Source organism: Protopterus annectens, chromosome 8.part0, assembly GCF_019279795.1.
Source record: "Protopterus annectens isolate FY-2018-M chromosome 8.part0, PAN1.0, whole genome shotgun sequence".
Taxonomy (NCBI): domain Eukaryota; kingdom Metazoa; phylum Chordata; order Ceratodontiformes; family Protopteridae; genus Protopterus; species Protopterus annectens.
In genome coordinates this window covers 1371562520-1371575554 of record NC_056741.1, presented here as the reverse complement: position 1 = coordinate 1371575554, position 13035 = coordinate 1371562520, and the positions used below count along the sequence as shown (strand labels likewise).

At 38.9% G+C, this 13035-nt stretch overlaps 1 protein-coding gene across 1 annotated transcript in view; it reads left to right on the top strand.

Annotated features, from left to right (window-relative positions):
- DSCAML1 (DS cell adhesion molecule like 1) overlaps window positions 1–13035 on the top strand; it is a 1743400-nt gene that overhangs the window by 994034 nt on the left and 736331 nt on the right. Inside the window, exon 12 of the mRNA XM_044080956.1 lies at window positions 17–163. Within this exon, the coding sequence (XP_043936891.1) occupies window positions 17–163 (147 nt within the window). The remainder of the gene's footprint in view (window positions 1–16; window positions 164–13035) is intronic.

The window sequence follows — 13035 nt, the reverse complement described above, 5'->3', positions numbered from 1 at the left end:
TATCTTTCCTTCCCAGTCCCCAGCCAGCCACCTGAAAACATCAGGGCTATGTCCATCACATCAGATGTGGCGGTGATTTCCTGGTCAGAACCTCCTCGTAGCACTTTGAATGGTGTATTGAAGGGCTATCGTGTGATCTTCTGGTCCATTTATGCAGATGGAGGTAAGTTTCTTATCCTTTCTGATTATATAATTTTAGCGTAGTTATGTGCATGTCTCCTCTCATGCATGGAATGGTCTAAAACTATCAGGACCAGAATGTAAGATGAAACCCTCTCCTCCAGTCATATGTGTATGTGTATTTTTTCTTCTGTGCAGAGAAGTATAAATGTAAGCAGCCTGCATACCGAGGCTGAGTGTTCCATGTTCTTACTGTATTGTTAACAAATGTTACTGTATGAATATATCATGAGTATGTGATAAAAACTTATGAATGTGCTTATCTATGTCATGTGCCTGGCACCAATATTGATATATAAGCATATTTCCAATACACAAATGTCAGTTATACAGAATGTTGTGCATTTACTTTTGAGGCCAGGTTAGAAAGCTGTGTAGTCTCACTCAGGTATCTAAATTCATATTCCAGTACTGAAAGTTCAGTGTAGTGGGTGTCGGAGGTAATGGGGAGGTGGAGAGTGTTATACTCCTGAAGGGTGTCCTTCAAATGAGTTGTCAGACTTTCCTTTTGGTAATTTGAATGGAGGTTAAATATCCCATGGTATGTATTGACAGAATATTTGTAATTATTTAAAGTACAGAAATTAATTTATAGAAATCACTGCATAAAAACACATACATACATACACACACATGCACACACAAACACACACACACGCACCTATCTGTGTGTGTGTATATATTTCTATATAACTATATTTATTTATTTGTTTGACATTTGTTAATCGGGTTAATCCAGCTAAACCATATGGCCTGTTTTCAGTGGAGACCCAAGGAGAAAAGCTCCAGCATACAGATTACTGAATTATATACTAGAAAATGTAAAAGTAAAGTATACAACAGTTGGCATGCATTGTAGAAAAAAAAAGAAAATAGAGAAATAACCAAGTACATAAAATATACATCCAGTGAAGAAAAACATGGCTGAAAGAAAAATGTATAAACGCATGGGAAAGTAATGAATTAAAGGTTACATCTTGTAAAATATAATGTACATAGTTGAGGAAGCAGGGTCACTATAAGTATATCCTTTACATGGTAGCATAATAATAATATAGAATTGCCATGTGCAGAGGTAGATGTTCAGAGATGAGATACTGAGTTTTGCATATTCTAGAATGGAGAGAATATGATCAACACATTCTGAAAAGTAGAAGAAAGGTGGAAGTGAATTGAAGTAGAAATGGAAATTAATGAGGATTATGACAAGGGCAGAATCTTGAGTTCAAGAAATAGTTTTTGACTTCAGTTTTGAAACAGCTGGTACTGTTAATGCTACGGATATTAAGAGGAAGTTTATTCCAAGTTTGGGACACAGAGTTTTTGTAGCGAAGTTTGTCAATATTTTTACTTGGTTTATAGGTGTCTAAAGGTTCTCGTCTGAGCTACGAAGTGAATGAGCTGAGATATAAGGGGATACTGTGGAAGAAAGAGAGGGACAGGTTAAGGGATTATTTAGTATGGAGTGTGTAAGCTGCAGCTGGTAACGAAGCAGGAGTTGGGAACATTCAAGCCATTGAAGTTGTTTCAGGGCAAGGCAATGATGGGATTTATATGGTTGGTTTCAAGTGAATCTGGCTATATTGTTATAGGTTTGAGTTTGGTTAGGGATGACTGGAGATGGGTAAGGATAGGAGATGCATAGAGATGGCATGGAAGGAGGATGGCTTGAGCTAGAGTGGGTTTGGCATTGGGGGCTAGGAATTTTTTTATTTCTGTATAGAAAAAACAATTTTTGGTTATTTTTTTAAATACAGTATTGTATATGGATATCAAAATTTAGTTGGTAATCGATTATAGTACCAAGTAGCTTGGTGTGTGGTTTTGCTTTGATAAGGGTGTTATCAAGAGAAGAAACAGTAAAGGTGGATTTATGGTGGGAGAGAAATTTGGGAAGGAAAAGTAGAAGCTTAGTCTTTTTTGGGTTAAGTACAAGTTAGTGGTCTGTTAGCCATTTTTCCACAGATGAGAAAGTGTTTTGAGTGATGGAAAGAATGTTAGAGATGTCTGAGAAAGAGATGAGAGTAGAGTTGTCAGTGTATTGTATGAGGGAAGAAGTGGTGCAGGAGGAATGTAGATTATTGGTGAAGATGTTACAAAATGAGAGAAACAAGGATTGAGCCTTGAGGGGATGCCAGTCTGGATGGGTAGGAAAGGGGAACAGGTGGATTGCCATCTGACAGACTGGAGCTTGTTTGAGAGAGAGCTTGAGAACCATTGAATAGTAGAGGGGGAAAGGTTAAGATCAGTTAGTTTAGCAAGTAGCTTGGCATGAGAGACAGTATCGAAAGCTTTAGAGAGGTTGAGGAAGAGGCAAATACAAGAAGACTTTTGTCCCTGGCTTCAGCAGTAGTGTGAGTGAAGAGGCTAGGAAGGCAGTGGAAGTGGTATGATTAGGTCTGAAGCCATGTTGAGAAGAGGTCAGAAGGTTCTCTTGGATGAGGTACTTAAGCTGGTTATGAATACATTTTCAAGGATTTTGGAGAGTGGATAGAGAATGGCAATGGATATGTAGTTTGATGGATCTGAGGAGTTACCTCCCTTGTGTAATGGTATGGTGTAGAAAGACTTCCAAATATCAGGGAGATTAGATTCTTGGATAGATGTGTTGAGACAGGGTAGGCTATAGAGTACACTGCAGGTTTAAGAAATAGAGGAGGGAGGTTGTCAGTTGGGAGAGGATGGTTTTAATTTTAGTAGAAGGGACCTTATGTAAGCAGTGGAGACAAGATTAAGAGAGAAAGAGATGGTCTTGCTCGTAATATGTGTGGTATGAGAGAGGTTTTAACTTTGGCAGGTTTGGGTTAGTTTTTGGATTGATCTAATGAAGAGGGTATTAAGTAAAGTGGCAGTTTCTTGGGGAGTATTGTTGTGATAGGGGTTGGGGTGGTAGATTCACTAAGATGCAAAATTTTATTGATGTAGTGCCAGAATTTTTTTGCGTTAGAATTATGGGTGAATTGGGCATTATAAGAGAATTGTTTCTTGTCTTTATTGATTTGTTTTTTGAAAAGTTTCAGAGTTCTTTATTTTTCCGGAAGAGTGTTACAGATTTAGTTTTTAGCTATAGTTTTCAATACTTGTCCCTTTGTTTCATGAGAGTGAGGGTGTCTCTAGTGAGCCAACAAGAGTAAGTTGTTTTGATTCTAACTTTTCTTAAAGGAGCAGCAGAGTCAAGGATATCAAGAAAAATGCGATTAAATTGTAGAACTGCGTCATTGAGGGGAAGGTACTTCAGGTGGCACCAGTTTGTAGAAGTTAGCCTATTACTAAGGGTTTCAGCATTAAAGGAAGAAAGGCTGTGACATTCTCTATAATGGTGGGGCTTGGGTATTTGAAGGGAGTGCCTTTGTACTTGAGTAGGGAGGTGGTCACTTAGGGAGTTGGGTAGGGTACTGGGGTTATGATATAGGGTAGGATCAGAGGTAAGAATCTAGTCCAAGGTGGAGCAGTTAGTATTGTTGTTGTTGAGGTGAGTAGTTGTTGTGATAAGTTGATGGAAGCCATGGAGGTTAATATGTAGGGTAGAAAGGTAGTTGATAGTTTTGCCAGTCTATATTAACGTCTCCTAGTAGACTGGTCTCATAGGGGATATGCAGTGAGATCTGGGATAGGACAGAATGAGCTGATAGTTAAAAAGAAGTAATTCATCTGGGTGAAAATTAGGCTGAGATATAGGCAGGGGAATAGGTTGAGGTGCTTGAACATAATTGCAACACCTCCACCTTTTTTGTCAGCTCTGTCTAGATGGTATATATTGTAGTGGGGAGGTAATATTTCAGTATCAGAGATATGTGGTTTTAACCATGTTTCAGATGGGGCTAAGATATGAGGAGAGCAGTGGGTGATCCAAGAATGTAGCTCTATAACTTTCTTAGGTAGATTCAGTATGTTAATTGCATAAATAGAGAGATGTTTAGTCAGGTTGGCATTTGTAGTAGTTGTGTTGGGAGGGCCAGGATTGAGGTGGATGTCACCATCTAATTTGAGAGTGGGGTTGGTTTTATAATGTAAAAAGAGAAACTATAGGGTTTGTATTTAGGTTTAGGGGATGTTGTTGAGAGAGTGAATATTTTGAGTTTGAGGAGTTGAGTATAGGAGGAATGAAAAGAGAGGGGGGTTAAGGAAGGGCATAGAGGGTTCATTGTGGAGTAAATAATAAGTATATTTAGGAGATGTGTGAAATTGATTAAGTTTTGTATGATAGGAGGTAAGGAATGAGAAATATATATTTGTAGGATAGCTATGAGGTACGGGGGGCATAATCTGTGTGTGAGACATGAGTAGCAGAAAGTTAGAAATATGTAGTGATAAGAGGTAACATGTATGTGGGTGAGGTTACTTTTTTAGTGTTGGTAGGGGATAGAGAAAAGTATGAGGAAATAGTATTCTGCAGGTAAGCAGTAAAAGTTGAAGCTATAAAGATGTTGCATGCGGGATGGAAGTAGTGAGGGGGAGGGAAGATGTAAGAGTGGAGTGTAAGAGGTGAGTTGGGAATGGTAGGATTGGATAATTAGGAGGTGTTAGAGGGGCTGGAAAAAGGTATATTGGGTATAAATATAATGAAAGTGGGGGGGTGGGAATAGGGGTAGAGTAGGGGAGTTGAGTGAGCCTGAACGAAGCAAGGGGGAATGGAGTGGGAAGAACCAAATAAGAGGCGAGTGTTAGAAAAAAAATCAAATGCAGAATAGCAGTACTGAGTTACTTGAACAAAAAGGTTTTAGTGATATAGTAGCTGAAATGTAGTTTTAAGTGACAGCTATTAAAGAGAAAAGTACTTGATACATATCGTTAGTAAGTGATTAGGAACTCCGTCCATGAAACTGTATTATGTTGCTAAGTATAGTATAATAACTTGTTAAGAATATTAACAGCTAATATGTCGAAGTAAAGAAGTATGTAGGTTACATTGTAATGTAACACATATATGAGTAGAAGTGTGCTAAGCAGCCCTTGTTGCAGGGGTGGATTGGTTGAATTGGGGGACTCCACTCTATGAGTAGCCTTAATGTCCACCTACATTTAAATATGAGGTGTAGTTCTGCCAGGGTGTTACCGCTTGTTCAGACCACCAATAACCCTCTATTGTTAGATCTGAGGGGAAGAAGAAAGAAAGACATATGAGGAGGATGTCAGCAAAAGTAATCCAAGTGTTAATGTTGGAGACCAGTGCCAGTAGTTAGCTAAAATGGTATAACTGATGGCTAGGGAGAAATAAGATGGATGGAAGAGAACAGAGTATTGGACAGGGTACAGTTAGGAGGCTCAGGTGGTATAACTGAAAGATAGAGAGAGCTAAAAAGGATAGAAGAGAAAAGGGCAAAGGACTGGGTACAGTTAGGAGGAGCAGGATACTGTCACTAAAAGTAAAGGAAAAGTAGATTGGTAAGCAGTATGGGGAAGAGTTAGAGCAAGGCAGTATTACAATATTACATACGTTACAAAAACAGAAATAGTGCCTAAAAAAAAAAAAAAAAGCGTGAAAATTCAATTACATTAGTTAGACATTTAGGATAGTGTGGCAGCTAGTACCAAAAAAAAGCAAGAGCGAGACATTGGTTTTGATTTACATATTAGGCAGTTCTGTGAACACACTCTTAAAGAAACATTTGATAATCATTTGTACGTTGTTGCATTTGTGGCCTTTTAATTACTTTTTTGATGAGCAGGACAGAAAGGCCATTATAGGTGATAAAAGAAATTACCACTACAGCTGGTGCTAATAGGCCTGTGCCTTTAACAGGCTGTCTCAAAGAGCACTACAGATAGGCCAGAAACAGGTGTTACAATATTTCCAACAGCTGGAATAACAAAAAGATTGCTTTTCTGAGCCATTTAAGCAAACCTGTCTGGTCGTCTGTTGTCAGTGCAGCAAGCTGCTTCACATCAGTTCTGACGTCCACAAGGTAAAAATCCACAGTTAGCTGTGCAAGTCAACTAATATCATGGACTGTTTCCAAGGTGCAAGCACCTTTACACGGTGTTCAGTATGTGCAGCTAACTGGGTCATCTACAGCATAGCGAGCTAAAAGTGTACAACTTAATGTAAAAATGCTAAATCCAGGATTGTAGGACAAGGAGTAATTACAGATTAAACTTTAGGCAGGTGAGAAAAAAACAAAGTAAACACTACCAATGCCAATCGTATGCTCAGTTTGACATTTAGGATTATTTATCATAGGATTCAGAGTCATTCTGTTTAAGTTGTAGCATTCAAAATATTTAGTAACATTGTGGAACTTGCATTAAAAGGCTTAAAGAACATTAGTGACCTCTCACATGCAAAAAGGCTAAGCGAACATTAGTGGTCTTACATTAAGCTTTCTTAGCCAAGCAGATAAAATAAATGTAACATAGGGTTCTACAGTTGTTACATGTTACTGAGTGAACACACTAAGTCCAAAAAATAGGGTTCTACAGTTATGCGTTACTGGGTGAACTACATTCTATGTCCAAAAATTGAGTTTGTTACGAGACACAAAAACAAATTAACTGGCTGCATGAGAAACAAGTTAAAAATAAGAAATTCAGATCTAACATTCACTCTAGTACAGTTATGAGCCACAGAAGCAACTATTGGGCAATGAGACAGGCAAGCTAAAGTAATATATTCATATCTTACATTGTCTTTAGTAAGATAAAGCAGAGCTTAAAAAAAATCACTTACAGTAGCAGCATGCAGTTCTTGGGATGGGTTGTGAGGGCGGTGGGGGGGGGGGGTCCCTGCTAGGGTGATCCACGGGAATGAGGAATGGGATGAATCAGGTATGTGTTGGATTTTAAATCATGCAAGGCATGCTGGGAGAATTTTGAATAAAGTAAAAGCACTAAAAAGCACTTTCCACAAGATCAATGGGGTGGCGTGAGGACCACGTAAGAAGTGAGTGTTATAAAAAAACTATCAATTGCAGAACAGCAGTACTGAGTTACTTGAACAAAAAGGTTTTAGTGGTATAGCAGCTGAAATGTAGTTTTTAGTGATGGCTATTATAGAGAAAAGTACTTATACATATGGTTAGTAAGTGATTGGGAACTCCGTCCAGGAAACTGTATTATTTTGCTAAATACAGTATAATAACTTGTTAAGAATATTAAAAGCTGATATGTCAAAGTACAGCAGTATGTAGATTACATTATAATTTAGCACATACTGTATGAGTAGAAGTGTGCTAAGCAGTCCTTGTGGCAGGGATTGCTTGGTTGAAGTGGGGGACTCCACTCGATGACTAGCGTTGATGTCTGCCTACTTTTAAGTATGAGGTGTAGTTCCGCCAGGGTGTTACTGCTTGTTCAGATCAGCATTAACCTTCTATTGTTATATAATAGCAGTATACAGTTCCTGGGATGGGTTGTAGGGGCAGGAGGGGAGATGGCCCCTGCTGAGGTGATCAACGGGAATGAAAAAAATATATAAAACTCTATGTATATATATATATATATATATATATATATATATATATATATATATATATATATATATACATATACAGACACATATATACACATACGGGTCTACTTCTATTCGCTGACAGCCCATTTCACTGAAACCCATTTGGTCGACAGCTCATTTCATTGACAAACATTCTAGGTGGGGGGCTGCACCCCCCACACCCCCCCAATGTGGGGGGCTGTGCCCCCCACACACCCCCAACTATATATAACAACTCCACAGTCGCACAACAGTGGGGAGGGGGGCAAAACCCAGGTTTTTTGCCTTGAATACTTTTGTCAATGAAATGAGCTGTCGACCAAATGGGTTTCAGTGAAATGGGCTGTCAGCGAGTAGAAGTAGACCCACACATACACACATACTTAGTTGGCTGGCGCTTCTACAATGTTGGGCAAATACCCCATTGGGAAATAAGAAAACTTTACTTTTTCTGTCAGAAGTTATAAGGCTGTAACTGATGTTTTTTAGTGGCTGCTACTTTAAGTATTACTTGTAAAGTTATAATTTTTGTGATAGTTCCCTATTGGGAAATCATTTCAAAACATCAATTTTTGTGAGAAAATGTATTACTTTTTTGTCAGAAGCTATAGTTAGGTGCTAGAACTTGAGGTTTTGGGGGTTGTCATTAAAACTTTTACTTCAAAATGTATATTTTCCAGTAAGGTTGTGCACCAGCTCTCAAAGGCTCCAGTATCCAGTATTCAGTCAATTTTTTTGTAAGGCCTGGACTAAGCTTTTCTCTCCCCTATCTGCAAGAAGGAAGTTGTATGGGAGTCTTCTGTCTTCCAGCTGGCTTACTGTTTGCGTCAGCTGCCAATGAGTGATTCTGCTGTGGCCATTTCAGGTACTTTGAACCTCTTATCAATTTTTGTTGACACTAATGGTGTTGCACCTTGACAAGCCACTAAGGATCAGGAGACAGGCACATTTTCTTCAGTTGTTCAGCTGTTCTCTACAGACAAGGGAGAACAAAACCTTTTAGTGTCAGATGGTGAAGGGGATGTTGGTCTACCATGAAGCCACCTTAAGCCACCTGATTCCTTGGGAAGGGACCCATCCTTGGGTCACTGTTTTCTGGGGGTGTGTCCCAAGAAAGGAAAACAGAAAGTTAGGCATTTTTCTTCTTTTCCCAAATAAGATGGACAAGGATAATCAGTTATGTTTTGCTAAGGGCTTGTTTCAAAGTTTTCATTCTTTAAATTCTGACTGTTCTCAGAATTTTAAATGGAAGAAATATTCCTCTCTCTCACACACATTTTGATTATCAGTAAAAGAGACAGGAATTAAATTTTGATTTTGTTTCTGAAATGCCTATGCCACAGAAGCTGAATTAGATTATGAAGAATTTTTTCTTCAGACCGCCCCCCTCTCTAATACTGTGTACACAGTGAAAGAGTTGTTTCTCTGGGTGCAAAAAGAAATTCCAGAATTCCAGCAAATATATTATGACTTATTACAGTATATTTTCTGCAGTCTCCAGCTTTTTCTCCTTTCTTGCTGGCATTGGATGATGCCTTATTGACAGCCAGCAGTTTTCTGGCAATCAACCTCCTGCCCCAACAAGTCTGCTACATTAAGTAAGATTCCTCAGACCCACAATTTTTTTTTGCAAACCCCAGATCAAACCCTGCAGTGATTTTCTTATCAGAGCCATCTTCTGTTTTAATAATATGAAAAAGTTAATTGCTGATCTTCCCTCCTCAGAAACTAAGACATATCTGAAGTCTTTAATACCCACTATGTCTCAGGTAACCAAACACTCTTTAAAGTGCTCCTATGACACTGCTGATGGTGCATCTAGAGCAACTGCTACTGGATCAGTGATGAGAAAGTTCGTTTAGTTATGTTCCCAGAACCTACCAGAGGATGTCAAACCTGAGATCCTGAATACCCATCCTCATCTGAGGTCCTCAGAAGATTTGTTGAAAGATAAAAGTTAATTTAGGCTGTCACTCAAATTTATCAACCCTCCATACCAAAATATAATAGGAACTTTCCTTTCAATTCGTGATCCTTTTATAGGATGAAGAATAAGCAATCTTAGCAAGGCACAGACAAACAAAACTTCAGAAAGCAATGGTAGGAAGGTTCAGAAAAAATGGGGTAGGGAGGTCCTCCAAAGACAAAAGGGGAGAGGGGTCCTCCAAAGACAATTTAAAAAAGCAGACTGTCTACATGCCCCATCATAGCCCCCCACCCACCCATCCAAGCATCTCAGCAAAACTATTCTAGTAACTAGGTCTTCATTTCCCTCTGTGGCACCGGATACCTTTAGAGACTTGGGTTCTGAGAATCATTCAAAAAAGGCAGAAACTGACAGTGTAAGCCCCTTCCTCCTTTACAATGGATTCCTTTTAATCCACCAAGTCAAACCACCCTGTTTCCTCCTGTAATGGAACAAATGCTGTATCAAGGGGTCATAGAATATGTAATGGAACAAATGCTATATCAAGGGGTCATAGAATGTGTTCCCCTTGGTCAAACAAGGAAAGGACTTTATTCAAGAATATTTCTAATGCCAGTAAAAGAAGGAACCTGAAGACCTGTCCTTGTTCTTTCTTTTCTAAGCTTTCAGATCAGAGTTCCAAAATTCAAAATGCTGTCTCTCTGCAGTCTTTTTTACCTCCCAGTTTTTTTTGGTAAGTCTGGATTTAAAAGTTGCTTATCATCATGTCCTAATTCTCAAAGAATTCAGACTTTTATAAATATTTTTTTGTGTTTGGGTTACATTTACAATTCTCTCCCTTACCCTTTGGTTTGTATACAGCTCCAAAGGTGCTTACAAAATGCCAGACACCAGTAATAGCCCATTGCAGTTTGCAGGGCATTCATGTGTTCAAAAATGTCTGGCTTGGGTAAGAAATATTTTTCTCAGTCTGAGGTTTCAGGTGAATGTAGTGAAGTCTTCTGTCTTTACTCTGGTGGGTGGATCAGTTATTTCTCAGCCCAGGCCTCTCTTTTTGCTTTTCATTTATATCCCCTTTTCAGTTTGTAACACCAGATTCCTCAGATTTTGCTTGGGAAGCTATATCTGGGGAGGGGGTGAAAGTTCAGGTAGACTGAAACACACAAATGTCGAAATGTTGCACTAATAAATGCCAAGTCTCTAAATAATCTTTGGGTTCCAGGCCCTTTAAGGTAATCGCATACAACACCACAGTGATGTGGTACTTAAACAGCGGAAACCAGATCCTATCCCCTTTGCAGACTAGCTATGCTAGCCTGGGATTTAGCAATTCAGTACAGTCCATTCCTACAGGGTATTTACATTCTGTCAGTGCAAAATGCTGTTGCTAACAAGTTGGACAAGACAAAGACAGACCCCCCACAAATAGTAGTTGAACCAAAGTTTTCTAGGAATTCATTCAGCTGTAGGGAGTTCCTCAAGTAGATCTGTTTGCCTTCATTCATAACAGACAGCTGAAGAAATTCTGCTCCAGGGCTCTTTATACAAATTCCTGGAAGACAGATGCCTTTACATTCCCGTGGGCAGGAATGCTTCATGTATGTCTTTCGACCATTTCCTCTGATAACTAGGTTCTTCTAAAAATTCAGAAAGACTCTCCAGAGATAATTGTAGTGACCCCCTTTAGGCCCAGGCAACTGTGATTCTCCCTCCTTTTGAAAATGGCCAAGGCAAGTACCACAATCTTTTTCACAGAGTGGACCTGTTCACACATTGCAGGGTTTTTCTCCCATCGACAGTTCTCACTACCTTCTACAGAGGTACTATAGAAAGTATCCTGATGAACAACCTCATAGTATGGTATGGAGGCTGCTCTACCTCTGAATGCAAATCCCTCCAGAGTGTGGAGGAAGACAGGCGAGAGGATCATCAAGACCACCTTAGCATCTGTTCATGACTTGTACTTATCCAGATGTCTCGACAGGGCCAGAGGAGTAATTAAAGACTGCACTCACCCTGCTTACAGACTGTTCCTGCATCTATCATCTGCTAAGCTCTTTCGAAGCATAGGTTGCAGAACTACGAGATTCAGGAACAGCTTTTTCCCTAATGTCATCAGGCTGCTGAACCCTAGTAACAACTATGCTCCATGATGACCATCTGGGTCAGTAGAAACTGTAGTAGCTTATCTCATATTGTGCATTAACCTGGTTACCAGTCTCATCTAATAGTGCAATATTCACCATGACTTTTAACTTACAGATCATCTAGAGCAGTAGCAATGCAGTAAAATATCTCTTCTTTCAGTGCAATACATGTTACAAATTTGTAAATTAACCATAGTGCAATACTCTAAGGTCAACAGTGCAATCCCCTAATGTTAACAGTGCAATACTTAAATGTCTCTTTCTGTGCAAGGATCAATGCAATGTCTTAACCAAGTACCTGTGCAATACTGAAGTCTCATGCAAGTAAGTGTTCACTACAAAAAGTGTTAAAATGTGTTTCCAATTATGTGCAGTATTAGTCTGTCTACCTGCATGTTTGTGATGTAATAGGTAGGTGTTATATGTGTAAACATGTGTGAAAATAGTCTATATGTTGTCTGCGCATTGAGTCTGGAGATATGGAATTTCATTCAGATTTTGCACTTGTGTGATTTCTGAATGACAATAAAGTTTATTTTGACTTTGACTTTTTTATACATTCCATCCTTCACCATCTTCAGCTGACTGCCTGGATTTTGGATTTTAATATTTTAGACATTTTATTCTTGAGGATGTGCAGCAGGTATTAACAGAGGCTGACTAGGAAATCATATCTGGATAAATGGAAACTATTTTCTAGTTGGTGCCAAAGCAAGAACCAGGAACCATTTCAGACCAAGGAAACTCTGGTTCTGCAATATTTATATAAGCTATAATGCTCTGGTGTTCTATAAAGATTCACCTTTCAGCCACCTCTGCTTATCTGCATAGGTCCCCTATTTCTACCTAGCCTCAACTCAAACAGTTTGTGAAAGGGGTTTTGCATATCTGCCCACCTAGAAGACAGGTAGCTCCTTTTTAGGGTCATCATTTTATTCTGGAGAAACATAAGCTTTTTCCATTTGAACTGGCTCAGAAAGTTGATTTAAAGTTCTTAACTTTGAAAACAGTGATTCATATTGTCTTGATTTCTGCAAGAAGAGTATCCGAGTTACAAGCTATTATGATAAGTCAACCTTATCTCTTCTTTCACAAAAACAGGGTAGTTCTGAGAACAAATCCTTCATTTATGCCTAAAGTGGTTTCAAAATTTAGTTTGAGCTGGGCTGTTAATCTTTCTGTTTTCTTTCCAGATCCAAAAAGTAAGTGAGAAAGAATTTTACTTACTCCAGATGTCCACAGGCAACTCAGACACTACATTGTCATGACAACAACCTTCAGGAGTTCTGATGAACTGTTTAATCTGATGTTGTCAGTCTTCATTCTGTCCTCACAAATGGATCCAATCCGTC